At 58.9% G+C, this 23,765-nt stretch overlaps 1 protein-coding gene across 5 annotated transcripts in view; it reads right to left on the bottom strand.

The window, feature by feature from the left end:
* Nucleotides 1-23,765, bottom strand: part of FGD3 (FYVE, RhoGEF and PH domain containing 3) — a 50,719-nt gene that overhangs the window by 8,977 nt on the left and 17,977 nt on the right. For 4 of the 5 annotated variants that reach the window (XM_036098033.2, XM_036098037.2, XM_036098030.2 and 1 more), the window contains exons 2-14: nucleotides 19,037-19,187; nucleotides 17,794-18,326; nucleotides 13,322-13,411; nucleotides 12,336-12,472; nucleotides 10,684-10,840; nucleotides 8,375-8,513; nucleotides 7,861-7,919; nucleotides 6,461-6,607; nucleotides 5,637-5,729; nucleotides 4,513-4,592; nucleotides 3,168-3,198; nucleotides 2,189-2,296; nucleotides 96-158 (exon numbers count right to left, since the gene is read on the bottom strand). In XM_036098033.2, coding sequence (XP_035953926.1) covers nucleotides 96-158; nucleotides 2,189-2,296; nucleotides 3,168-3,198; nucleotides 4,513-4,592; nucleotides 5,637-5,729; nucleotides 6,461-6,607; nucleotides 7,861-7,919; nucleotides 8,375-8,513; nucleotides 10,684-10,840; nucleotides 12,336-12,472; nucleotides 13,322-13,411; nucleotides 17,794-18,276 — 1,587 coding nt within the window. In that variant the 5' untranslated portion in view covers nucleotides 18,277-18,326; nucleotides 19,037-19,187. Of the gene's footprint in view, nucleotides 1-95; nucleotides 159-2,188; nucleotides 2,297-3,167; nucleotides 3,199-4,512; nucleotides 4,593-5,636; nucleotides 5,730-6,460; nucleotides 6,608-7,860; nucleotides 7,920-8,374; nucleotides 8,514-10,683; nucleotides 10,841-12,335; nucleotides 12,473-13,321; nucleotides 13,412-17,793; nucleotides 18,327-19,036; nucleotides 19,188-20,408; nucleotides 20,483-23,765 lie in introns of those variants that run through there. The other variant, XM_078062280.1, reaches the window with a different exon arrangement.

Below are 23,765 nucleotides of genomic sequence, written 5' to 3'. Positions count from 1 at the left end.
CGGAGGGCTCCCCGGTCTGACCCCGGCCCGGAGGGCTCCCCGGTCTGACCTCACCCTCTACCGCCTGCCCTTGCCGAAGCTGGGGGCTCACTCACCCCTGCGGTACTCCCTCCACCGCTGGCTACCGCCGCAGGCTCCTCCAAGCTGGTGCCCACCACCTGGAGGGAACAGAGACAGCCGGCAGGAGTGGGGGGCCCTGGCCACGGGCTGACATCCAGTGCAGCACTGACCACGGACAGCATCCCCCAGCCCTTCCGTCCCACCACAGGGTCAGGAGAAAGGAAATCGGGCCCAGTGTTTGCTGTGACTCTGGGGAGGCGCTCCTCCCTGGCCCAGTGTGGGACGCCCCTGGAGGCCTGCAGCCCCCCCACCCCGCACCATCACGCCACCCTCAGGAGGCGGCCCTGGCTTCTAGCTCCATCCTCAGGCCTTCTGGGGGTGGGGGCCGCCTGGCTCCTCGGGCCCCACTTTAACCACAGGGATGGTTCTGAGTCCACGAGGCCTCTGTTCAAGGCAGCCTGGGAGGGATGCAAACTTTTCTTCTAAAATATATTCAGAAAGCGAGAAAAACAGAGTAGATTTGATGCAAACATTAGGTGGCCAATAAGGCCGTGGGGAGGGCCAGCCAGGCCTGGTGCAGGGGACATGGGGTTGCTAGGCTGGGCTAGGCTGGGCATCCTTGGTTTCAAGAGTGCCTGTGGTGGGGCGCCTGGGTGGCTCAGTTGTTAAGCGTCTGCCTTTGGCTCAGGTCATGACCCCAGGGTTCTGGGATCGAGCCCCACATCGGGCTCCCTGCTCAGCGGGAAGCCTGCTTCTCCCTCTCCCACTCCCCCTGCTTGTGTTCCCTCTCTCGCTGTCTCTCTATCAAATAAATAAATAAAATCTTTAAAAAAAAAAAAAAAAGAGTGCCTGTGATGGACCACTCTGGAAAACAGTATGGAGGTTCCTCAAAAAGTTGAAAATAGAGCTACCATACGATCCAGCAATTGCACTACTGGGTATTTACCCCAAAGATACAAATGGAGGGATCCGAAGGGGTACGTGCACCCCGATGTTCATAGGAGCAATGTCCACAATAGCCAAACTGTGGAAAGAGCCAAGATGTCCATCAACAGATGAATGGATAAAGAAGATGTGGTATATATATACAATGGAATATTATGCAGCCATCAAAAGGAATGAGATCTTGCCATTTGCAACAATGTGGATGGAACTGGAGGGTGTTATGCTGAGCGAAATAAGTCAATCAGAGAAAGACATGTATCATATGACCTCACTGATATGAGGAATTCTTAATCTCAGGAAACAAACTGAGGGTTGCTGCAGTGGTGGGGGGGTGGGAGGGATGGGGTGGCTGGGTGATGGACACTGGGGAGGGTATGTGCTATGGTGAGCGCTGTGAACTGTGTAAGACTGTTGAATCACAGACCTGTACCTCTGAAACAAATAATACATTATACGTTAAAAAAAAAAAAGAAAAAGAAGAAGAAGATAGTAGGAAGGGAAGAATGAAGGGGGGGAAATCGGAGGGGGAGACGAACCATGAGAGACGATGGACTCTGAAAAACAAACTGAGGGTTCTAGAGGGGAGGGGGGTGGGAGGATGGGTTAGCCTGGTGATGGGTATTGAGGAGGGCACGTTCTGCATGGAGCACTGGGTGTTATACGCAAACAATGAGTCATGGAACACTACATCTAAAACTAATGATGTAATGTACGGTGATTAACATAACAATAAAAAATTAAAAGAAAAAAAGAGTGCCTGTGGTAGGAGGTGGGAGTGAGGGACCCTTACTCTGAAGGCATGGGCAGTTGTGCCCACAGGAGGGGGCTACGGCCCAGGGGGCCCCCAGTGGGCAGCTGCAGCTGACTTCCCCCACCTGGCCCTGGGCAGGGACCCTGCCTCCTGGCTCCCCTCAGCCCCAGGGTGGCTCCGTATGAGGACAAGCGAGCTGCCCCCGCTAAGATCCCAGCCCCACCTCACACGCAGCTTCATGCAGCGCATTCTTCCTGCCTGCCCCTCATGAGGCGTGGCCCCCATGTCAGTGCTCAGCAAAGGACAGACAGAGAGCTCTGCCCACATGCTAGCCCCTGGTCCTCGGCACAGGGAGAGGTATCAGCCCTTCTGCGAGGGGCCTGGGGCACATCCCCTCCAGGTCCCTCCCTTGCCCCAGGTCGCTGTGCTCACAGGGGAATCTGGAGCGAGGGAGGGGTCCTCGTCCTGGCTGAAGGAGCCACTGAAGGCCTTGAAGGTCTGGCTGTTCTGCCTGTGCCTCTCGATGGTGGCCTCGATGACCTGGGACAGAAACCACAGAGAACAAGGGCCCTCAGCGAGCTCGTCCTGGAGGGCAAGGACCAGCGCGCCGCTGTCCCCACGGACAGGTCCTGCGGTCACGCACGTCCCTGACCGACCAGACACAGGTCCCAGGCCCACCCTGCACGAGGCTGGTGCCCTCCCACAGCGTTCCAGGCTGCCGCGGATGCTTCCCGGACACTCTGTGCGGATTTGCAGACGTGGTTGCGTTTCCTGCATTGGCACGTCCCCCTCATGTCTGTTTGAATTTCCTTTTTCTCTCCTTGCACAAATTTCTATTCTATGAATTCTGGGAGCCACGAGGCCTTCCCAGTCGGTGCTGTACCAGGCTCCTTGCCTCAGCCTCTGCTCTGACCTTTGCCCCCATGGGCTTTGGTCTCTGTCCCCTGCGTCCCCACTGCAGCTGGTCCCGAGCCAGGTCTGCTCTGGCTACCCCAGGACAAGGACCACCTCCCTGCCTGGCTACCTCTGGAAGCCAGCTCCCACCCTCTAAGCCCAACTGCTCGTCCCACGTAACCGCTGCTCCAGCTGGCTGGCAGTGGGGAGAGGGTGATGGTCCCCTTGGGCCCTCCAGGGAGCGCAGATCCAGCGCCGGGGTGAGGGTCCCTCCCTGCTTGCCCGCCTACAGCCCTTCGCGTTGGCTTATTTACTGCGGTGCTACACAGCTGAACGGACTGAAAAGCTGGGAGCGTCTGAAGGGACTCAGTGAGGGTACTTCATCACTTTAAGGCGACAGACAGGTAGGCAACGCCTGGGGAGTCACAGGACCACTCCGTCCCTTGCTCCAGCATGAAATGACCATACTGCACAAGAATTTGGTCATCTGATTACTTTAAAATTTTAGGAGCTTCACCTGAATCCATTCTTTTTTCTCCTCTTCCGTCCTATGAAAACAAACACAGTATCTTATTAACCCGGTCTTAAACACTATTAACCACCACACTCCTCTCAATCCTGGGGCACATGCCCGAGCTGCTCACAGCCCCCAAGTGCAGCATAAGGCCTGGAAGACCGTCCTTGAGTGCTCTGGTACACTGTGGGCAGGTGTGTCCAGGTGGACTCAGGTGTGGGGTCAAGTGTGTCCAGGTGGGGTCAGGTGTGATCAGGTGGGGTAGGTGTGGAGTCGAGTGTGTCCAGGTGGGGCCAGGTGTGATCAGGTGGGGCAGGTGCAGAGTCAAATGTGTCCAGGTGGGGCCAGGTGTGATCAGGTGGGGCAGGTGTGGAGTCAAGTGTGTCCAGGTGGGGTCAGGTGTGATCAGGTGGGGTAGGTGTGGAGTCAAGTGTGTCCAGGTAGGGTCAGGTGTGATCAGGTGGGGCAGGTGCGGAGTCAAGTGTGTCCAGGTGGGGTCAGGTGTGTCCAGGTGGGGCAGGTGCGGAGTCAAGTATGGCTAGGTGGCATCAGGTGTGTCCAGGCCTATCCAGGTGCGGTCAGATGTGGCTAGACAGGGTCATGTATAGGTGGTGTGGTCAGGTGTGGTCTGCAGACCCCTCTGCTGTGGATGTAAATCAATACCTCCCTGGACCACGACAGGTCTTACAAAGATCTCACATCACTGGTGGAAATGAGACAGGGTCTCCCGCACACTCGCCCCAGTGAGAGCACAAGCCTGTCACACACCACAGGGGGTGTGACAATGGCCCCCAAAACTTAAAGCAGATGTGCTACCCTTTGAGCGACAGCTCTACCTCAGGAACCTTTCTGACGGACAGAAGGACTAATGCCCAAAACGGGTGTGAGGATTGCTGTTCGCAGCACCTTTTGCCACAGCAACCCGGACGGAGCCTGGGTGCCCGTGAGCAGGAACTGGTCGGTGAGCGTGATGGAGAATTACGCTGCTTCTGGAAATGGGGCTTGGCTATGGGATGATTTCTGGCAAATTAAGTGAAGAAAGCAAGAAGCAGAACAGGCTATACGGTAAACAGCCGCGTGTGATTTTAAAACTCGAGACACGTTTGTACACGCAGAAGTTTGGGAAGGACACCTCAGAGGTGATTAAGAACGTCTGCTGGTGGGGGGAAGAGGAAGGCAGACGCTCAGTTTTCATCCACTTCCCTTTAGAACGGTTACATTTTAAACCACAAATAAGACAATAAGATGAACCAAAAACAACACATCGCAAGATTATCGTGTTTAGAAAAGGAAGCCATCAGCTAAAACGTCAGCTCATAGCAGCAGACGCAGGGACGGCCGCCCGTACCGAGTCTGCAGCTCCAGGGACCGTCTCCTTCCCGTTATGATGAACGTGTGGGCTGCATTTGGCTTGACGATATCCTGCACCTTAGAGGCCCAAGGGCCAAGGACAAAACAAAACAACCGGTTGTTTAGCGGGCCCTGAGCGGCAGCCCCGTGCTCTCAGACACGGAGGTCTTTCTTGAGGAGGAGGCTGTGAGGCCCCATCCCAGATTCTGGCTGGGCCCCCATCTCCCTACAGCCGGGCTGTGGCCCAGCCAGAATCTGGGATGGGGCCTCACAGCAGGAACTTCCCAAATGCCCCAGAGTTGAGAGCTTCCGTGTTAGCACGTCTAGTTACCTACCCACCACTAATTTCTTACATAAAAACACCTACAAGAATTTCTTCTAACAATGACAAAAAACATTTTTTTCCATAGTTTTTACTTTAAATGGTGTTTCTTAAGCTGGGGCTCAAAAATTTCAAAGTAAGAAGGATTTTTCCTGTATCACTAAGGCAAACCTTCACATTTTAAACCTGAGTACTGGATTTAGTCAGTACTTGTAAAGTGGTGGTTAATTCAGAGCCCTCCCCACAGGAGAGGGGGCAGATTCCAGCCCTGTGGACCCTGTGCAGGAGACACCGAGAGGCTCAGGAAACAAGGGACGGCAAGGACAACACATCACCTGGACCCTGGGCCTGCAGAACCTCATCTGGACTCCAAGACGGCCCAGGAGAGGAGAGCGCATGGACCAGGGGACCAGGAACTGGGCAGGGAGGGCACCCCGTCCGCTTGCACCCCAAGCTTCGCCTTTGGGTTTGTAAATGGGGCTCTAAGCACCCACCTCATAGGAACAGAGGTTGGCCCAGACTCCAGTGCTGTCCTTTGTCCTGCAAGCACAGGGCAGCGGCGCCCGGGCAGGGAGGCCAAGCAGAAGGACAGGATCCTGCTCACATCACGCACAATGCCAGGCTGAGTGGCACTCAGAAATGCTCAGGCCACATGTGTGTCACAGACAGAACCGAAGCTCGAAAAGTGGGTGGCAGGCCAGGTGCACAGTGGTGACCACCCTCCAGCAGCCAGAGCTCAGTGTCCCCACCCTGTCCAGCGCCCTGCCAGGGGCGCAGGTGACAGGGAAGGGCTCACCCACCTGGAGGCCCGAAATGTCCATTTTCTCCCGGACACTGAACTTCTGGCCCATGAGCCGCAGTTTGGGCACACAGTAAAGGATCATGCTGTTGAACTGCAATCGGGACAGGTACAGGGTGAGGGGTGCCAGGAGGCCCGACAGAGAGGAGGCAGGGCAGGGCTCTGCAGCTGGGCTGGGCAGGGCGTGGCCCCGTGGTGAAGAGCGTGGCAGAGTGTTGGGCACGGCTCTGTGGTGAAGGGCATGGCGGGGAGGGCGGGGGCGTGGCTCTGTGGTGAAGGGCGTGGCGGGGAGTGGCTATGTAGCCAAGGGCGTGGCGTGGCAGGAGCGTGGCTCCGTGGTGAAGGGTGTCGCTCTGTAGTGAAGGGCGTGGTGGGGGCGGGGGCGTGGCTCTGTGGAGGGCGTGGCGGGGAGGGCGGGGCGTGGCTCTGTAGCCAAGGGCGTGGCGGGAGCGTGGCTCCGTGGTGAAGGGCGTGGCGGGGAGGGCGGGGGCATGGCTCTGTGGTGAAGGGCGTGGCGGGGAGTGGCTCTGTAGCCAAGGGCGTGGCGTGGCAGGAGTGTGGCTCTGTGGTGAAAGGCGTGGTGGGGGCGTCGCTCTGTAGTGAAGGGCGTGGTGGGGAGGGCGGGGGCGTGGCTCCGTGAAGGGCGGGGCGGGCGGGGTGTGGCTCTGTAGCCAAGGGCGTGGCGGGAGCGTGGCTCCGTGGTGAAGGGCGTGGCGGGGTGGGGGCGTGGCTCTGTGGTGAAGGGCGTGGCCGGGAGGGTGGGGCGTGGCGGGGAGGGCGTGGCGTGGCTATGTAGTCGGGGGGGGGCCGGGGGCGGGGCCTGACCAGGAAGAGGTGGCGGTCCTGCGCCGTGCCGTTCTTGGCCGACAGCTTCTGGATGGGGCCCTCCTTGATCAGCTCGTTGGCGGGGTTGACGATGTCCTCCTCCCCACCCAGTCGCTCGTACACCTCCAGGAGCTTGTGCATTTTCTCCTGTGAGAGAGAGAAGCCTCAGGCCCGCGGCGGCCGCAGGGGCACCCCGGGGTGAGGGGAACCCCGCCCTGCAAGCGTGGCCCGGAATCAGGGAACCAGGACGGGCGACGAGCAGGTGTGCTGCAGGTGGGAAGGAGTCCACCCTGGGGGGAGGCCTCAGGCCTTGTCCGCACCCCTCAGAGATGGAAACCCATGGGGGCTCCCCCAAACGTCCACAGGCTCCCCGGGGGCTCATGACCACAGGGTTCCAAGAAGCAGTTCTATGGCCTCCATCAGATTCAGTCGTGGGGAGGTGGGAAGGGAAATTTGACAGAAAGGACCCAGAGTGAACCATGACCTGTCTGGGTTGCAGTGGACACCCCACCGTGGGCCTGATCTCAGGCTGGTCTGTCCCAGGGGCCCCAGAGCAAACCTGGGGACAGGCAGCTAAGGAAGACACGGGACTGGACCACACGTGGCAACAGTCATGCCAAAGTGAGCGGCTGCCTCTCATTTCTCACGTTTGAGAGACGTGGGGTCACACAAATACTTCACTTTTCTTCCTCTCAAAAAACAGCAGTGCCCGTGTGAAAATAGGTCTCAGGATTGGGAGACACCGGGGCTGGGTGGGGACTGTGGCGGCCTAGAGAAGGGCTGAGGGCACAGGCTGTGGGGCGGGGCTTACAGGGTTTCCCAGTAAAGCCAGGAGTTTGGATTCTCCTGTGACCCGCCCTGATCTGTAATCCTGGGAGAGGACTTAGAAATTCTCCAAGGCACTGTGCAGGCCACACAAGGGACAGGGCCACCTGCGTCACCACAGGGCGTGGGCTCCCGGAGAGCTCCCGCATCCGCAGACCCCAGGCTTCGGAGGTGTTACATCAACAGGGGATGCCGTCCCCTCCACCTCTGCGCTGTGTCTGGAGGTGGGGCCCTCGGGAGGGGAAGTTTAGACGAGGTCACGGTCTTGGGGGTGGGGACCCCCCAATGGGGTCGCAGCACTGACGGACACCAGGGAGCACGCTCTGCCTGCCGTGCAGACGCAGGAGGAGGCCTCACCCACACGCCAGGGACAGAAGCTGCTGGTACCCAGCTGTGAGATACACACTGTGGCGTGCGCCCGTCTGTGGGATCTTGTTCCAGCAGCTGGAGCTGGCTAAGAGGGAGCCACAGAGCTACTAACAGGCAGGCCTGTCTGGCTCGCGGCGGAGCCCCTGTCCACGGCTGGGGTGCCTGCAGTGGGGCCCTCGGGCGTCCTCCAGGAGTCCCACACTCACCATTTTCCGAATGGCAGCATTGGAGTGGTTGGCAGCGGTGGAGATGAGCTCCAAGGACCCTGCAGGAGGAAGACGTGGAGTCAGCCTGCAGGGTGCCTGCTGGCCTCGCCAGGGGCTGCCCTGCTCCCACCCTTCCCTGAGAGTGTCCGGGGCTGCTCACAGGCCTGGCCCAGGCAGAGGTGGGGCCCTGCAGACACAGTCCGTTTGGTGAGGGGGTCTGCTGGGGCTGGCACCCTATGCCCCATGCTGCCCCCCAGCCCCACGAGGCCCTTCCTGGGGCCTGAGCTCTGCCAGCATCCAGCCCCCTCCCCAGAACCAGGGTCCTCCCCTCACACGGCAGTGGGGGTGAGGCGGTTTTCCCCTCGCAGTTACTTCCCGAGATGTGCCTGGGGGGCACTTGGCGATCTGCCCCACTCTGTCCCTGCCCCTCTCTCTCCTCTCTCTGTGGGTTTCCAGCAGGGGCCCCAGCTCCCACTGCCCAGCAGCCCCATGGCCTGGCGGCAGCTGGGCTCACTTTCCGCATCCTTCCGGTCGGGGGCATCTCCTGGGAGCCTCTTCAGATAGTCCTTGAGCAGCAACTCGTAGCGTGGGACCCTCTGCACGGGCTCCAGCATGTGGTGCTGCAGCGTCAGGTTCCCGCACACCTCCTGCTTCTGCGGGGAGACAGGCAGCCCGTGGCACCTGCAGACGCACGTGTGGACCCCCCACCCCGTTTCTGGCCTCCACGGCACCTGCACCCTGCTGACTACAGACCACATTACAGCAGGGTAAACCGAGGCTTGGAGAGACTGAACAACGGAGCAAGGACCCAGAACCCCCGTGCTGGCTTTTATACAGGTCCTCGCAGGAGAAAACTAGTCCTTGCACAACGACTTCCCTCACGGGTAGCCCGCACACCGCACGTGCACTCGCTCGCTCACTTGCTCAGGTGCCGGAGGCTGGGCCTCTTCCCTCCCTGGACACCAGGAGCTCTCCCAACAGGGGGACCCGTGGCCTAGAAGCTGCTCTGAGAGGGGCTGCGCACTCCGATGTAAGTGTGACCCTGAGTGCAGGCAGGGGTGGGCGCTCAGCACTGCTCACAGGCTCCCCAGGCCCTCGGCCACTGCACCAGCTCCGTGCTGTCCCGCTGGGGACCCTGCCCTCGCTGCCTGCCTCCTCTTCCTGCAGGTGCCCCGCACGTGCTCCTTGGTTGAGACCCTCCTGCCGTCCCCTGCGCCTGCTGGGGGGTACACTGTCCCCTGCTTCTCCCCGCCTGCCACCCGTGCCACTCAGGGCCCACAATGGGACAGCCTCCAGCTCGAAGGACATGGCAGGGCCAGAGAAGGCCAGTCTGCAGCTATCACGGAAACAATCCTTCCCAGGGGAGAATTACCAGGAACGGGATATTCACGGAATTCCAAAGTATCTCCCTGCACTCCCTAAGACCGTGGGGGCACACCATGGGGGGCACATGCTTCCTGGGAGAGGAAACCACGGCACACCTCATGCTCTAGCAGGGGCGCAACCCCCACACGTGCACCTGCCTACACCTCCAGCCTCCCGGCGCTCGGGCCAGTGGTGGACGCGGGCAGTGCGAGCCCGGTTCCCGCTGGTCACTCGGGGCTGTGGGTGGGCCACGGGCACAGCCTGGGAAGCTGGAGGGGGCGATCCGTGCGCACAGCTGGGGCAGGCCCAGACCAGGGGTGAGGGTGCTGGGGGGAGGAGGGACTCGGCATCGCAACTGTCCTCTCTGGGCAGGGATGGGGTGCTGAGGGACGCAGGGGGCATCTAGGACTCCACACTAGGAAGCCAGGGGTGACCCGATGGCCACAGGATCTGGGGGAAATGCAGAAGGCTACCGAGGAATGCGTGTATGTGTGAATGCACGCGTGCACACACGTGTATGTATGGTGCGTGCACAGACGCTCCGTGCGATGTCCGAGTGCAGCGCTTAGGGTACACGGGATGTTGCAACAAGAGGCTGACTAGTCACAGAAAGAAAACCGGACTCTTACCTCACACCACAGTCCACCTGGAAACTATTCTGGAATAGCAAGTCTAATCTTTTTTAAATGAAGCCATATCAGTAGAAGAAAACATTATCTAACCGTGGGATAGAAAATGCATTTATAAGCATTACTTTGAAGATTTTTAGAAGCGTTATTTTATTAAAAAACTGGTGAATGTGGGCGCCTGGGTGGCTCACTGAGTTAAGAGTCTGCCTTCGGCTCAGGTCATCCCTGGGATCGAGTCCCATGTCGGGCTCCCTGCTCGGTGGGAAGCCTGCTTCTCCCTCTCCCTCTGCCTCTGCCCCCCACCCCCGCTTGTGCTCTCTCTCTGACAAATCTTTTAAAAAATCTTAAAAAAAAATACCTCACTTTAAAAAAAAAAAAAAAACTGGTGAATGTGGTTATTTAAAAACCAAAAATTTTGTTTGGGAAACATCAAAAATAAAATTAATAAATAAAAAATCAACGGGGAAAATAACTTGTAAGATACAGGACAGATAACAAAAGATGTTCTTAACATATAAAAACCTGGCAAATTGATAAGGAAAAATGACACTGAAGAGACGATAAGGGGCTATTTGCGGGAACAGAGAAAGAAGGGGGACGCCCAGGTCCCCACAGGCCTGCGTGGCCAGGGAGGCACCTCGGAGGGAGGCGGGAGTCGCAGAGTCCACCCAACAGTGAGGACACAGATCACACACCCTCCCGTGAAATGACAACAAGGATTTGTGTCCCGAGTGACTCAGCAGAGCTGGACGCGTGCCGTGGCTTCACCGAATGTCCCCACGCTCGAGCAGGACCGCAGTGCGTGCGTGCAGCCAGCCGGGCCACCTACCTGGATGCCATGGACAATGTCCTTAAACACCGGCGAGCGCTGGGTCCAGGTGCTCACCAGCTCCGCGGCCCGGTCAAAGTTCTTGACGTACTCGCCGTACATCTTGAGGAACGGGGCCAGCTTCTGCAGGATGTCCCCGAGCCGGGGGTTCGTGTCCCTTTGTGGGGGAGAGAGGTCATCAGAGAAACAACTTGGGCCAGGGTGGGACGGGGACGTCCCCTGGAATCCATGGGGCAGCGGCCCAATTCCCAGCGCTGTGTGATGGTGGGCAAACCGGTCACCCTCTCTGAGCCTTACTTTCCTCCCCTGTATCGTGGGGGGGGGGGGGGGAACCGCGTGTTACACGGAGGTAAACGAGAGGATCACATGGGCCCTCGTGCAGGCACAGGACCGCGGCTCCAGGCCAGGGGTGCCAGTGGTGATGCGACCACTCAAATGACAGGCTGCGCATCAGAGAGAATCCGTGAGGCCCCATGTTACCCCTCAGAGGAGCCAATTTCAGGAACAACGGGACAAGCGACGCTGGCAACGTCACGGGAAAGCAGCAGGTTAGTAGTAAAATCAGCGCAGACAGGGATTTGAGAATAAATTTCAAGAAGCATAAAATATACCAATAGTTTTTTGACCTTGGAACCACAGTTCTAAGGGGAAGTGACCCTAAAGACATCATCAGAAAGCAAGCGAGCGTGTGCACAAAGCCATCGCGGCGGCATCGGGAGAACGCGCTCTGGCGGACGTCCCCGGAAGGCAGGCTGCCTGCGAAGGCACGTGGGCCAGCCTTCTTCCTGGGCTCCTTCCCTGCGGTCTGTGCACGAGGAGTCTCTCTAGGGCCTTGAGAAGAAAACCCATTTTTAGCAAGTGTGGACAGAAGGTCAATCGGACCCTGGGCTGTTATCAGTGGCCCTGGGGACACAGTATAACCTGCTCTGCAGGGGGAGTCTGCTCCTCACGAAGACCCACAAAGCGACAGGGACCCTCACTGGGCCGGGCAAGAGAAGGGACGCCCGCTAGTCAAGGCTCCTGGCCTCAGTGCCCTCACTTGCCTGGCTGCAGCTGGAGAATGGGCTCTTGGGGACCCAAGGGGCTGAGCTCCTGACGCTCCCAATGCCCCAGAGACCCACGCTCCGGCTCAAAGTCAGGCCGGAGAAGAGAGGGAAAAAGCACTGGGGACAGTGGGGGAAGCACGTATCGTGAACAATGGCGGGTGGAGGGCCACGCCTATGATGTTTTATCATCCTGACGCACAGTTGAGCGGGCCCTCCCCTAAGAACGAGGAGAAGCGGCAGAGGGACAGAAGGACAGCCCCTGGGGGCAGCCGGAGGATCCAAGGTGCCCTGGGAAGGGGAAAATCTCAGTTTTTAAAGCAAATGTGGAGTATACATGGGGAGGGAAAATACAGCTGCTAGCTCTGTTTACTTGCTGTTTGGTGTTCACGGATCCCACAGAGCCTGAGCGGGTATTAAAGTCGCTATGATGTGCACACGAAGAAGCTAAGGCATGGGGACACTGCGGGTCAGGGATGGCCAGGACCCTGCAGGGAAGGAGCCAGGGCCTGTCTCTCAGGCACACGGACTCCGACTGAGAGGCCGCTGGCCACGAGAACCCCACACAGCTGCGGGACGGAGTCGCCGGGAACCAGGAGCCGCACTCACCACTCCTGCGTGATCCGCGTCTGCAGCTCGGGGAGAAGGAAGTGCCCATGGAAGCGATAGATGGAGGAGATGTTGGAGAAGATGCCTGTGGTGACCTCCGAAGGGATGCCTGCTTCCGTCAGCTGGGTGCAGAAAACCTGGGGTGCAGAGGCCCCGCAGCGGGCGCTGAGGGAGGGGCTGCTACAGCTGCCCTCGCGGGGGGGGAGCTCGGGAGAGGTCGCCACGGCCTCCTGTTCTCTTTCTTTTTTAAAGATTTTATCTACTTATTTGGCAGAGAGAGACACAGCGAGAGAGGGAACACAAGCAGGGGGAGTGGGAGAGGGAGAAGCAGGCTTCCCGCCGAGCAGGGAGCCCAATGTGGGGCTCGATCCCAGGACCCTGGGATCACGACCTGAGCCGAAGGCAGACGCTTAACGACTGAGCCACCCAGGCGCCCCTGGCCTCCTGTTTTCTTAACGAACCTCCGCTTCATCAAACGGGCTCAAACCTACGGTTTTAAAGCAAGCTCCCTCGTGGCTAGGGACTGCGGGTGAGGCAGACACAGTCCTCTGCTGACGGGGACAGGCCGTCCTGCCTGCGCCCACCTCTCAGGGGAACTGGAGGGTCCCGATTCCCCTTCTCCGCTCTCTGAGCTACAAACAGAACACCTGGCAGAACTCTGGGCGTCTGCCGGAGGTTTACTTCCTGTGCTCCTAAACCCCGGGCTGCTACGGGGACATTAAGATTTCCAGAGGCCATTTACATGCTCAGATAATGCAACTGCCAGGAAGAATCCCCCCCGCCCCCCCGCCCAGGTGATGGGACAGGACCTTCACCCCAGAGCCCCAGGCTCAGACAGCAAAAAGGAGGAGTTTCTGGAGGAGACTCACAGCCACCTGAGTTTTAGTGTGAAGTCCCTCATACTCCGGCTGGAAGGCCCGGCCAGCGCTGAGCCTGGGACTTTGCCTCTGACTGGCACAAAGGCGGGATCCCACCCCGGGGGCTACCTGGTCGAGCAGGTGCAGCCGCCGCACGTAGGTCTCCTCGGTGTGCAGGAGCTCCTGGGCAATGTGGAGCAGCTTCTGGGGCTCGGAGCACTGCAGAGAGAAGAAACACGGTGCCCTGGGGAGGCGGGGTCTGACACCGGGGGCCACCAGGGGGCCTGGGGGCCGGGGGAGGCCACTAGCACTGGGGCAGGGAGCTCAGTCCTCACAGATAGACTTTTCGGGGAGGTTTCTGGGGAAGGCACAACAGCTCCTGCCAACCCCCCCAAACAGCTTCTGCATCCCAGAGACAACTCTGCCCTCCTGAGACCTTGACCACACAGCAGCCACATCAAAGTATTCTGTGGCCTGCCGTCAGCAAGATGGCAGACTAGAAAGCTACAGGCCCCCCTTCCCCCAGGGACATGGCACCAACAACGTACAGACCACAATCCCTCCGTGAGAACTCCAGAGAAGAGCTGAGAAGCTACGCCCCGAGTCACGGTAGGGGATTCCAGCAAACGGGAAACCCGGCAGCAACCGGCATGCCCTTTTGTGTCCTTCCCCCAGGCACCATAGCGTGGCCCATGGGGGACGTAGTCCCTACGCTGGAGGTCCCCGTTCAGGACGGAAATGAGGTGGTGAGCCGCGCATCCAGTCCCCCGGCTGGTCTGGGGGCCACCGAGGGACTGCTGGCTCCTGTCTGCCCGACTGGGGACGTGACCCGCGCCAGAGTTTTGAAAGCCCTGGAAACAGAGGCCAGCTGCGCATGCGATAGAAGGCTCTAAGTTTAAGGTGTTTTATGTAATTTCAATAGTAACCACAAGGAATATATCTACCGAATATACACAAAAGGAAACGAGAAGAGAATCAAAACATACCATTACAAAAATTCAATGAAAAATAAGGCAGGCTCTAAGGGACAAAAAAGCCATAAGATATGCAGAAAACAATCATCGAAATGGCAACCATCCCTTCCCTAAAATTAATACAATATCATTTCTTACTTTTAATTTCTCTATGCTTGATAAAAGATAAAATAAAAAGATGTATATGTCCTTTTGCTTTAGGTATATCTCTTACAAGAAACACATCATTGGATTTTAATTTTTAACCCAATATGAGAGTACTGTTCTTTTAATAGGGGACTTTACCACATTTTTTGGGTCATTATAGATGTATTTAGCCTTAACCTCTTTCATCTTGCCTTAAAAACTTTTTTTAAAGTTTGCTTGTTATTGTTAGGGTGATGTATGGAATTGTCGAATTACTATATTGTACACCCAAAACTAAAATAACACTGTATGTTAACTAACTGGAATTAAAACGAAAACTTCAAAAAAAAAAAAAAAATGACAACTGTCCCTCCCTATCAGTAATTACTCTAAATGTAAATGGATTAAACTCCCTAATCAAAACACACAGATTGGCTGAATGGATTTAAAAAACAGCATCCAACTACATGCTGTGCATGAGACACTCACTTTAGATTTAAGGACACACACAAGCTGGAAGTGGAAGGATGGGAAAGATCCAGCGTGCAAACAGAGACCGAACGAGAGCAGGCGCGGGTACACTGGCATCAGACAAGACAGACTGTAAGTAAGAAACCGTTACCAGATACGACGAATTACATCACATGATGATAAAAGGAACAACTCTCGGAGAAGACAGAACAATTACAAATACTTAGGTACCAGGGGCGCCTCACAGGCTCTGTCCGGAGAGTGTGGGACTCTTGATCTCGGGGTCGTGAGTTCGAGCCCCATGTTGGGTATAGAGAGGACTTAAATTAATAAAAAAACTTTTAAAAAGTTCAAGCAAGTATTTATGCACCAAACCTCATAAGTCCTAAATACAGGAAGCAAACTTTGAAGCAGCAGCATGGTACCGGCCAGGACAGACAGAGTGTGTGAACAGACACACAGACCCGGACCCCTCCACCCAACAACAGGAGAAGGCACATTCTTCTCAAGTGCACATGGAACAGTCTCCAGGACGGTCTACATATCAGGCCCCCAAACAAGCATTAACAAACCTCAGGTTGAAACCATATAAAGTATCTTTTCCAATCACAATAGAATGAAACTAGAAATTAATAGCACAAGAAAAACTGGGAAACCCACCGATAGGTAGAAATTAAACAACGCAGTCTTCAAGAAGGGTGGAAGAAGTCACAAAGGAAATTAGAAAAATAGCTTGAAACAAATGAAAATGAAAACACAAACACCAAAACTTATGGGACGCAGCAAAGGCCGCTCAGAGGAACGTTCATAGCCGTAAATGTGTGTGTGAAAAAGGAAGAAAGATCTCAAATCAATGACGTAACTTCACACTTCAAGAGATTAGAAAAAGCACACACTAAACCCAAAGCAGTCAGAAGGAAGGAAATAACAGAGATCAGATCAGAGATAAATGAAACAGAGAATAGAAAAACAATGGAAAAAATCAACAGAACAGAGTTGTTTTTTGGAAGGATCAACAAAATTCACACACCCTTAACTGAATTAACTAAGAAATAGAGGAGACTCAAATAAGTAATATCAGAAATAAAAGAGGAAACATTACAACCGACATCACAGAAATGAAAAGGATCACGAGAGACTGATGTGAACAATTATGCTCCAAAAAAATGGACAGCCCAGATCAACGGATAAATTCCTAGAAACAAACCAAGACTGAAAACATGAAGAAACAGGAAATGTGAATGACCAAAAATGAGTGCATTGAATAAGCAATAAAAAAACTTCCCAGCAAAGAAAAGCCCAGGACCAGATGGCTTCCCTGGGAAATTAATACCAATCTTCCTCAAATGCTCCCGAAACACTGAAGAGGAGCCAACCCCTCGAAGTGCCGCCTGATGCCAGAGCAGGCAGAGAGCCCACAAGGACGCTGCCGACGGACAGCCCTGCGCACACTGACACCAGAAACCTGACTCAACAGTACAGAGGAGGACCGGACACCACGACCAAGGGAGGTTTATTCTGGGGCTCAACACACGATGAGAAACCCTCCTGATGACCCGATCGATGCAGAAGCAGCATCTGACAAGATTCACCGCCCTCTGTGACAAAAACGGCACTAGCTGGGACCTCCTCCGCATGACAAAGGCTGACTTCCCTGGGGGGGGGAAGGGAGGCACAGGGCCCCGGGGCTCCCGGTGCACGCCTCACCCCGAGGGCCAGGACGGGCCAGTGCCCCACGGAGCAGACAGACCCAGAAGTGTCGGCATCTCTGCGTTACAGACGCGGAGCCTTGGGCCTGCCCCCAGAGCCTGTGTGGGCAGGAGCGGAGCAGGCCTGGGGTGTGCACTTGCCCCCACCACCTGGGAGACCGGGGCAGCCAGCTGAGCTCCCCCCACCCCGGGAGCCACGCCTCGAGAGCCACGGGTGGTGTGGCCTGCAGTAACCACATCACTCGGTTTCTATGTGGTAGGACGTCTGCACGTCTTGTGTCCTTGTTGACCCACGTGGTGTGCCTTTCACGCGAACCAGCCTCCGCAGAGCCACCCCAGCCCCTCCGTGGGCTCTCACAGGCTCCCCTGCCCTGGTCACCCAGGACCAGGTGCCACACATCTGGCACAGCTTCTGTGCAGGCAATCCTAAACCTGCTCACCCTGCTTCACCCGTTCCTTCCCACGGAAACCACAAGACAGGCTCTCACGCACAATTTCCACCCCCTCTGCTCCCTGACCCACTCTGGTCCTTCGCGGGTGGCCCCGGGGCCTGGCCTGCCCCCCTCCTGGGAACTGTAAGTAACAAACTCTCTTTTCATGGCAGTTGTCCCCTGATCTATTGGTGTTACCATACCCGAATAATAACAAAACCTAGCTTAAAACATGCGCCACCCCCGAAGTTGGCTCACAACAGTGCGGGCACGAGGCTGCCCTCGGCCCGCCCTTCGCCTGCCAGGCCTGTCTTCTGTCGCCAGTACTGTGTCCACCAGGCCAGTAGATCTGGCGTCTCCTGTGCTGCTCGTGGGACCCGGTCGCGTACGCCATTCTCCCCGCACAGGTGGTGTCTCTGAGCCAGGGGCCCTCGGCTTCATTTCCTCGTCCCCACACATCCCAGTGCAGAGCCCAGAGCCCAAGATGCTGTCGGGATGCACGTGGGCGCTCTCACAGCAGACCCGCCATGCCATGGGCACAGCTGCTTCCTGGGCATCTGCTCGGGGCTCGGCTCCCGAGCCCGGGCTCCGTTCCCACCCCCGCCACGCCCCATGGTGACCCTCGGTTCCCCGTTCATGACACAGGGGCTCTGCAAGGTGGGCAGCCAGCCCCGGTAAAGGATGTGGTGGTGGCTCCGTGAGCGACCTACCCCCATGGCCCCAGGGCTGGGGTCCCTGTGCCGTGTGGACGCAGAACCTAGGCTTGGGAGTGAGGTCATCGCCTGAGGTGCCGGGGCCGCCGCCCTCCCTGACGACCCATCGCCGGGCCTCTCTGACCGCACGACCCCTCAGAAGAGCCCCTGCCACCCCAAGACGCGAGGGCGGCCTACCTTGGCCGGGTCCGCAGGGGCCCCCGGGGGGCAGTTCTCGGGGTCAGGCTCCTCACTGCTGCCTTCGCCCACGTCGCTATCGGCTGCCTCCTGCGGGACCTCGCCTTCCGGGGCTGCGTCCAGGTGCGGCCCCAGGACTCCGGGGCCCCGGCCAGCCTCGCCGCCCTCCTCACAGGGGAACTGGTCACTAGCCATGCTGCAGGAGGGACTGTCGATCCCGCTGTCCCGGTTGGGGAGCTTAGCAGCACCGTTCAGCTCCCCCAAAGGGCCCGTGTCTGGGGGGCCGTTCCCTGCAGCAGCTGGGCTGCCAGGGCTTCTGGGGTCGGGGTCCTTGCCGTGGGCTCTAGGCCCGAGTGGCAGTGCTTGCAGCTTCCCTGGGTCTGCCCTCGGGAGCTCCAGGGAGGAGCAGCCAGGCCCAGAGTTCGGCTCCCCCAGGGCAGCGATGGGGGCCTGGGCTGTTGAGGAGCCCCCTCCTGACTCCATCCTCACAGCTAAGGTGCCTGAGCTCCGTGGGGAGCTGGCCGGGGGGCTGCCTGTGGAGGGAAATGAGCAGGGTCAGTGCCAGCCAGGCATGGACCACCCCTGCACGCAGCCCAGAGCGCAGCCCCCAGGCGTGTGCCCCCAGAGAAGGGCGGAGTTGGGAGGGGGCCGTGTGCGAACAGCCCCCACAGCTCCAGCTGGGTCCTGTCCAGACAGGCTTTGGGGAATGGCAAATGGAAAGCATTTTATTTTAAAAATAAGTTTCTTCTATGTTAAAAAAAAAAAAAGGAAAGAAGGAAGGAAAAGAGACAGAGGAGGAAAGAGGGAGGAAAAAAGGAGGGAAGGTAGGAAGAAAAAGAGACAGAGAGAGGGAAGGAAAGAGGGAGGAAAGGAGGAGGGAAGGAATCCCGCAGCGTGAAGCCACCTGCCACTCAACACATTTAAACCACACGCACAAAAATAACCGTCGTGAGCACGTGGGCCAGGTCAGCTGGGTGCTCCCCGGGATGTGGTTCTGAGGGGCCCCCTCAGCATCACTGTGACCCGCACCGTCCAGAGACCCCGGGCCAGGGAGGCCAAGGCTTTGCCCCAGATTCCCGCCCCCCCCCCACAAAGCTTCCTGGAGCTGCTTGTTGCTTTCCCCGCCCCCCTCTCCTGGATGCCGTCACAGCGGACAGGCGAGTCAGGAATCGTGGGAGGGTTGAGGGGGGACGGAGCCAGGGGAGATCGACATTCCCCAGAATCTTCCTTTGACCCCACTCACCTGACGCCCAGGTCTCCAGGGAGGGCTCTGCTCTTGGCTCCCTGCCGGCCGTGCTCGGGGTCTGGGTGGCTGCCTCAGGCCGTGAGCGTGAGCGGGGCTGGGAGGACGGCTGAAAATCTCCTTCCTGTCCAGCAGGTCTGACACAGGGGTCCTGAAACAACAGGACAGGAGCATGAAAGCTGCCTTCTCCACCGCACCTGCAGCGGCCGGCGTCAGACCAGCTCCAAAGGCAGAGGGTGGAAGGGCAGCGACAGGTCATGGGCCGCAGGCAGACGGAGCACGTGGCTTCCTGCCCGAGTGCAGGGCCAGCTCTGAGCGCCCAGCCCGAAACTCCAGGCCAGAGCTGACCGTCCCCGCCCGTGGGGCCCATGCCGGGGAGGCAGGGACGCGCCCGGTGTGCAGAGGGCCGGGGGGCACCTCCCAGCCACGCCCGAGCACCCTCCTGACACCCGCACACACAGGCGCCCAGGGCTCACGCCCACGGTCACCCATCGGCCCGCAGCTCCAGCAGACGCTCCCCTCCTCCCTCGCAAACCAGGCTGAGGAGCCATCCACGCAGACGCAACTCCCTCTCGCTCTCGCACAGAACCATGAACGTGTCCAGGGCCTGCCCCTCGCTGCCTCGCAGGCGGGAAGACCTCCGGGCAGAGTGCGGGGAGCGCTGCCGCCACGCTGGGGCTGCTGAGCCGGGGAGGCCCCAGCTCCGCCTGCGACAGCCGGACACCCGCCGCACAGCCGGCTTCCCGTGTGGCCAAACTGCCCCGGGGGGACCTCTCTCTAAGCGACGCCAAAGCCAGAGCAGGGTGCACACGCATCGTGGCCCCTGCCACGTTCCTGACGGGCTTAACGGGGAGAAATAAGAAGGGTTCCAAACAGAAAGGACATGCTTTTCTGCATTCCTTTCATAGCGCAAGAGATAAACCCAGTTCCCTGCCCAGCCCTGCAAACGCGCCGGTGGAACGCCGCCACGCACTCAGCCTCCGTGCGTCCAGTGTGGCCTCCGGATCCAGGTGGAACCTCTGCAACCCCACCTCGGGGTGCCCGCTTCTGGCCGCCCTCCGCCAGGCAGCGAAGCACAACGCCCCCAACGGGTGGAAACCGGTGCAGCGCGCCCTCAGGGACGGGGCCCCACGTGGCCCCGAGGGACCGTGCAGGAGACCAAGCAGCGGGAGGTCACGGGGCAGAGCACCGGAAGCAGAGCCCCGTCAGGGGGCAGAGGCCTGCAGGCCCCGAGGACGGTCAGCACACGCGGGAGGGCGCGTGAGACGCGGGAGGGAATGGCAGTGGCGCAGGAAGGGCGATGCTGGTCCCCACCGGCGCTGGGGGGCGATTCGCCCCACAGGGAGCTCTGCTCGGGCCCCAGGACGCCCACCTGTTTACTAGCAGCATCACCGCTCCCCCGAACAGTGCTCTGAGCCGTGACGAGAGCTCGAGCCAGGCAGCCGTGCACGCGTCGACAGATGCGGACGCACACCCCCAGCTTCCAGAGGTGAAAGCCCCCAAGTGTGCGGAGGAGGAGGGGGACTTGTAGACGCTGTAGGAGATGAGCGGGTCTGGGGGGACAGCAGCAGAAACCACCCACACTGAAGCGCACGCAGACAGCGGTGTGAGCAAACGTCCTGCGGCACGACGTATGTGTAGCTGGAGTCCCGGGAGGGGAGCGGGCAGGTGTCTGCCGGACGACGACCACAGCGCTGAATCCCAGCAAGCGCTAAGGAAGACGATGCACAAACCTCTCCAGGACGCTGCGCGATGGCTCTGGAGAGACCCGTGCACGGTGGAAGCCGACGGGCAGAAGACAAGGGACACCCCTGCCTTTCCGTCTACACAGACTTCCAGGAGACACACACGAACCTGTGGTCCGGGACAGCGCACGGGCTCGCCGTCGTGACTGGGAGACCGTCTCGCAGGTCCGCACGCGTGTCGAAACATCAGGCTTGCGCCGTGCACATGCGCGGCCCACCGTGTTCGGACACCTCACAGAGGGCGATGCCTCCGACTTGAGCCACCTTAGCAAGTCGATGCTCCCCAAGTGCCTTCTTTTTTTAAGTTTTTATTTACTTGAGAGAGAGCAAGGCAAGAGAGCAACCGCACAAGCAGGGGGAGCAGCAGAGGCAGAGGGAGAAGCAGGCTCCCCACTGAGCAGGGAGCCCCATGCGGGGCTCGATCCCAGGCCCTGAGATCGTGAGTGGAAGGCACACTTCACCAAACGAGCCACCCAGGCGCCCCGCAAGTGCCACTTTTACAGAAGGGACCGGGGTCGGGCAGAGCACAGGTGGCAGGCCCGCAGCCTGGGGAGGCTCCAGCAGGCCTGGTGCCCACCTGGTCATCCTCATCTGGAGGAGTGGGTGCGCCCTTCCCCTGGAGACCCGTGAGCCATGACCACCTCTTCTTCCAAGGGCAGCAGAACCAGCTCAGCCAGATGGGAGAGCCCAACGCTCAACACAAAGACGTCCCACACAGCCGAGTGTGGGGTACAACAGTGGAGACCGCCGCCCCCAGTCTGATTCGGAAGCCGAGGGATGCAGGCAGCCGAGTGTGGGGTACAACAGTGGAGACCGCCGCCCCCAGTCTGATTCAGGAAGCCGAGGGATGCAGGCAGCCGAGTGTGGGGTACAACAGTGGAGACCGCCGCCCCCAGTCTGATTCGGAAGCCGAGGGATGCAGGCAGCCGAGTGTGGGGTACAACAGTGGAGACCGCTGCCCCCAGTCTGATTCAGGAAGCCGAGGGATGCAGGCAGCCGAGTGTGGGGTACAACAGTGGAGACCGCCGCCCCCAGTCTGATTCGGAAGCCGAGGGATGCAGCCCATGGCCTTGCTCACCTCAAGACTGGTCTCCCCGCTGCCCTTCCACGTCCAAGGTCAGCACCAGAGAAGGCCAGCCCAGGTCCTGCCTGCCCTCCACACTGCACAGGGGAGCAGGGGGCTCTGGGGAGGGAACACACATACGCACACGTGCCTACACCTACACACGTGTCCCATACCACACGCGTGTGCGTGCGCACACACACGCCCCACGTGCCAGGAGCCGTGCTCAGCACCTCCGTACACCTGCTCACTCACAAACACCAACGTGGGCGATGTTCTGTGTTTCAGACGAGGAAGCCAAGGCTGACCCCGGCATGCTGGCCTGGAGAACCAGCCCCTGGGCTCTGGGTTGGGCTCCAAGCTCATGCTGACACATCCAGGGCCAGGGTGGGGGTGGGTGGGAGCACAGGGGGAGCCACGGAGCTGTCGTCAGCCATCTCTCTCTGGCCCTGGCTCTCGCCTTAGAGACGCTGAGCCCCCAGCTGAATGAGGCTGGCTGCCAACCCCAGGAGACTCCGCCGGGGCCCCGGACACCTGAGGCCGCCACCACCCAGCATCGAAGCCCCAACACCGAGCCTGGGGGAGGTTCGGGCGCTGGAGAAGGATGGAGAGATTAAATGCGCAAGGCGCTGTGGACCATTTAAGTGGCCCTGGAGCCTGGCACTGCCCGGTGGCTGCCCGAGACAGGCAGGGACGGTCCTGCACATGGGCCACAAGGCCGAGCACTGCCCAGCCCCACCTGCTGCTAGATGTTCCCTCCTCGGGAGCAACACGGGCACTCTGCTAGAGCCCCTGCCATCCCCGTCTCTTGCCGCCTGGCACCTAGCATCCCGTCTGCTCCCCACGGACAGCAGCTACCTCTGGTTGGCCTCTGAAACTGTCCCACCCTGACCGGCACCAGCCCCAGGATTGTTCGAGATGACGATGCTCAGTGCGGCTGCTCTCTCCCCCAAGCTCGGGTGGTTGCTCACATGCAGCAGGTCATCTGAACAAGTCTGAAAATACACAGGGAGGTCCCTGTGCCACCATGCCTGCACACAGGTCCACGTGGGGAGACGAGGCTGCAGAACCCACGAGGCCGTGTAGCAGTAACCCGGAGCTGCTTCGCTCCAGGGTCAGGCTCTGGAAGCACAGCCCTTCTCCTGGGGCCTCAGCCTGGGGTCTCCACCCTGTCCGCTGAGCACACGGAGACTGGCGCAGACGGCGGAGTGCCACGTGCTCTGGGATGCTGCTGGGGTCAGCGAGACCTGGGGCGGGGGCTGCAGGGCAAGCTGAGCACAGAGGAAAGGAGATGGATCAACAGGGCGCCGTCCCTGCGTGCTGGGACGCCCTCCTCAGCTCATACCATGCTTAAAGCTACTGTGCTTTCAAAAGGTGTTTGAGTGACGCGTCCTTTTTAGAAAACTTAGAAGTTACAGAAAAACAAAAAAGAAATAAAAGCTCCCTGTCCCTGTGGCGCTGGGATGTCTGTGTGGGCAGCGGCCTGTGGGCTGAATGGCCCAGTGGTGGCTCCTAGGGGGGCTGCAGCTTTTCTTAGAGATGCTGCTTTTGTTCCAATACCGAATTCCAACACCTGGTCCTCAAGAACGCTCTTCTCCCAGAACTGAAAGCAGAGAATTGAACAGACGCGCACGCCCGTGATCACAACCGCATTCTTCACGGCAGCAGCCGGCCGGGCGAACGCACACGCAGCTCGTGTGCTCAGTAGCCACGGAACGTTCCTCAGCCCTCGAGAGGCAGGACACCCTGACACCTGCCACAGCATGGACGGGCCTTGAGGACACGAGGCTGAGTGCCCATCACAGAAGGACAAACACCGTGTGAGGTCCCCGGAGTCATCAAATCACACAGAGTGGATGGCGGGTGCCAGGGGGGCGGTAGTGCTTAATGAGGACGCGGTCTCAGCCGGAGACGGAACATT

This window comes from Halichoerus grypus, chromosome 14 (assembly GCF_964656455.1).
Source record: "Halichoerus grypus chromosome 14, mHalGry1.hap1.1, whole genome shotgun sequence".
Lineage (NCBI taxonomy): Eukaryota > Metazoa > Chordata > Mammalia > Carnivora > Phocidae > Halichoerus > Halichoerus grypus.
This window is presented reverse-complemented; position numbering and strand designations above follow the sequence as displayed.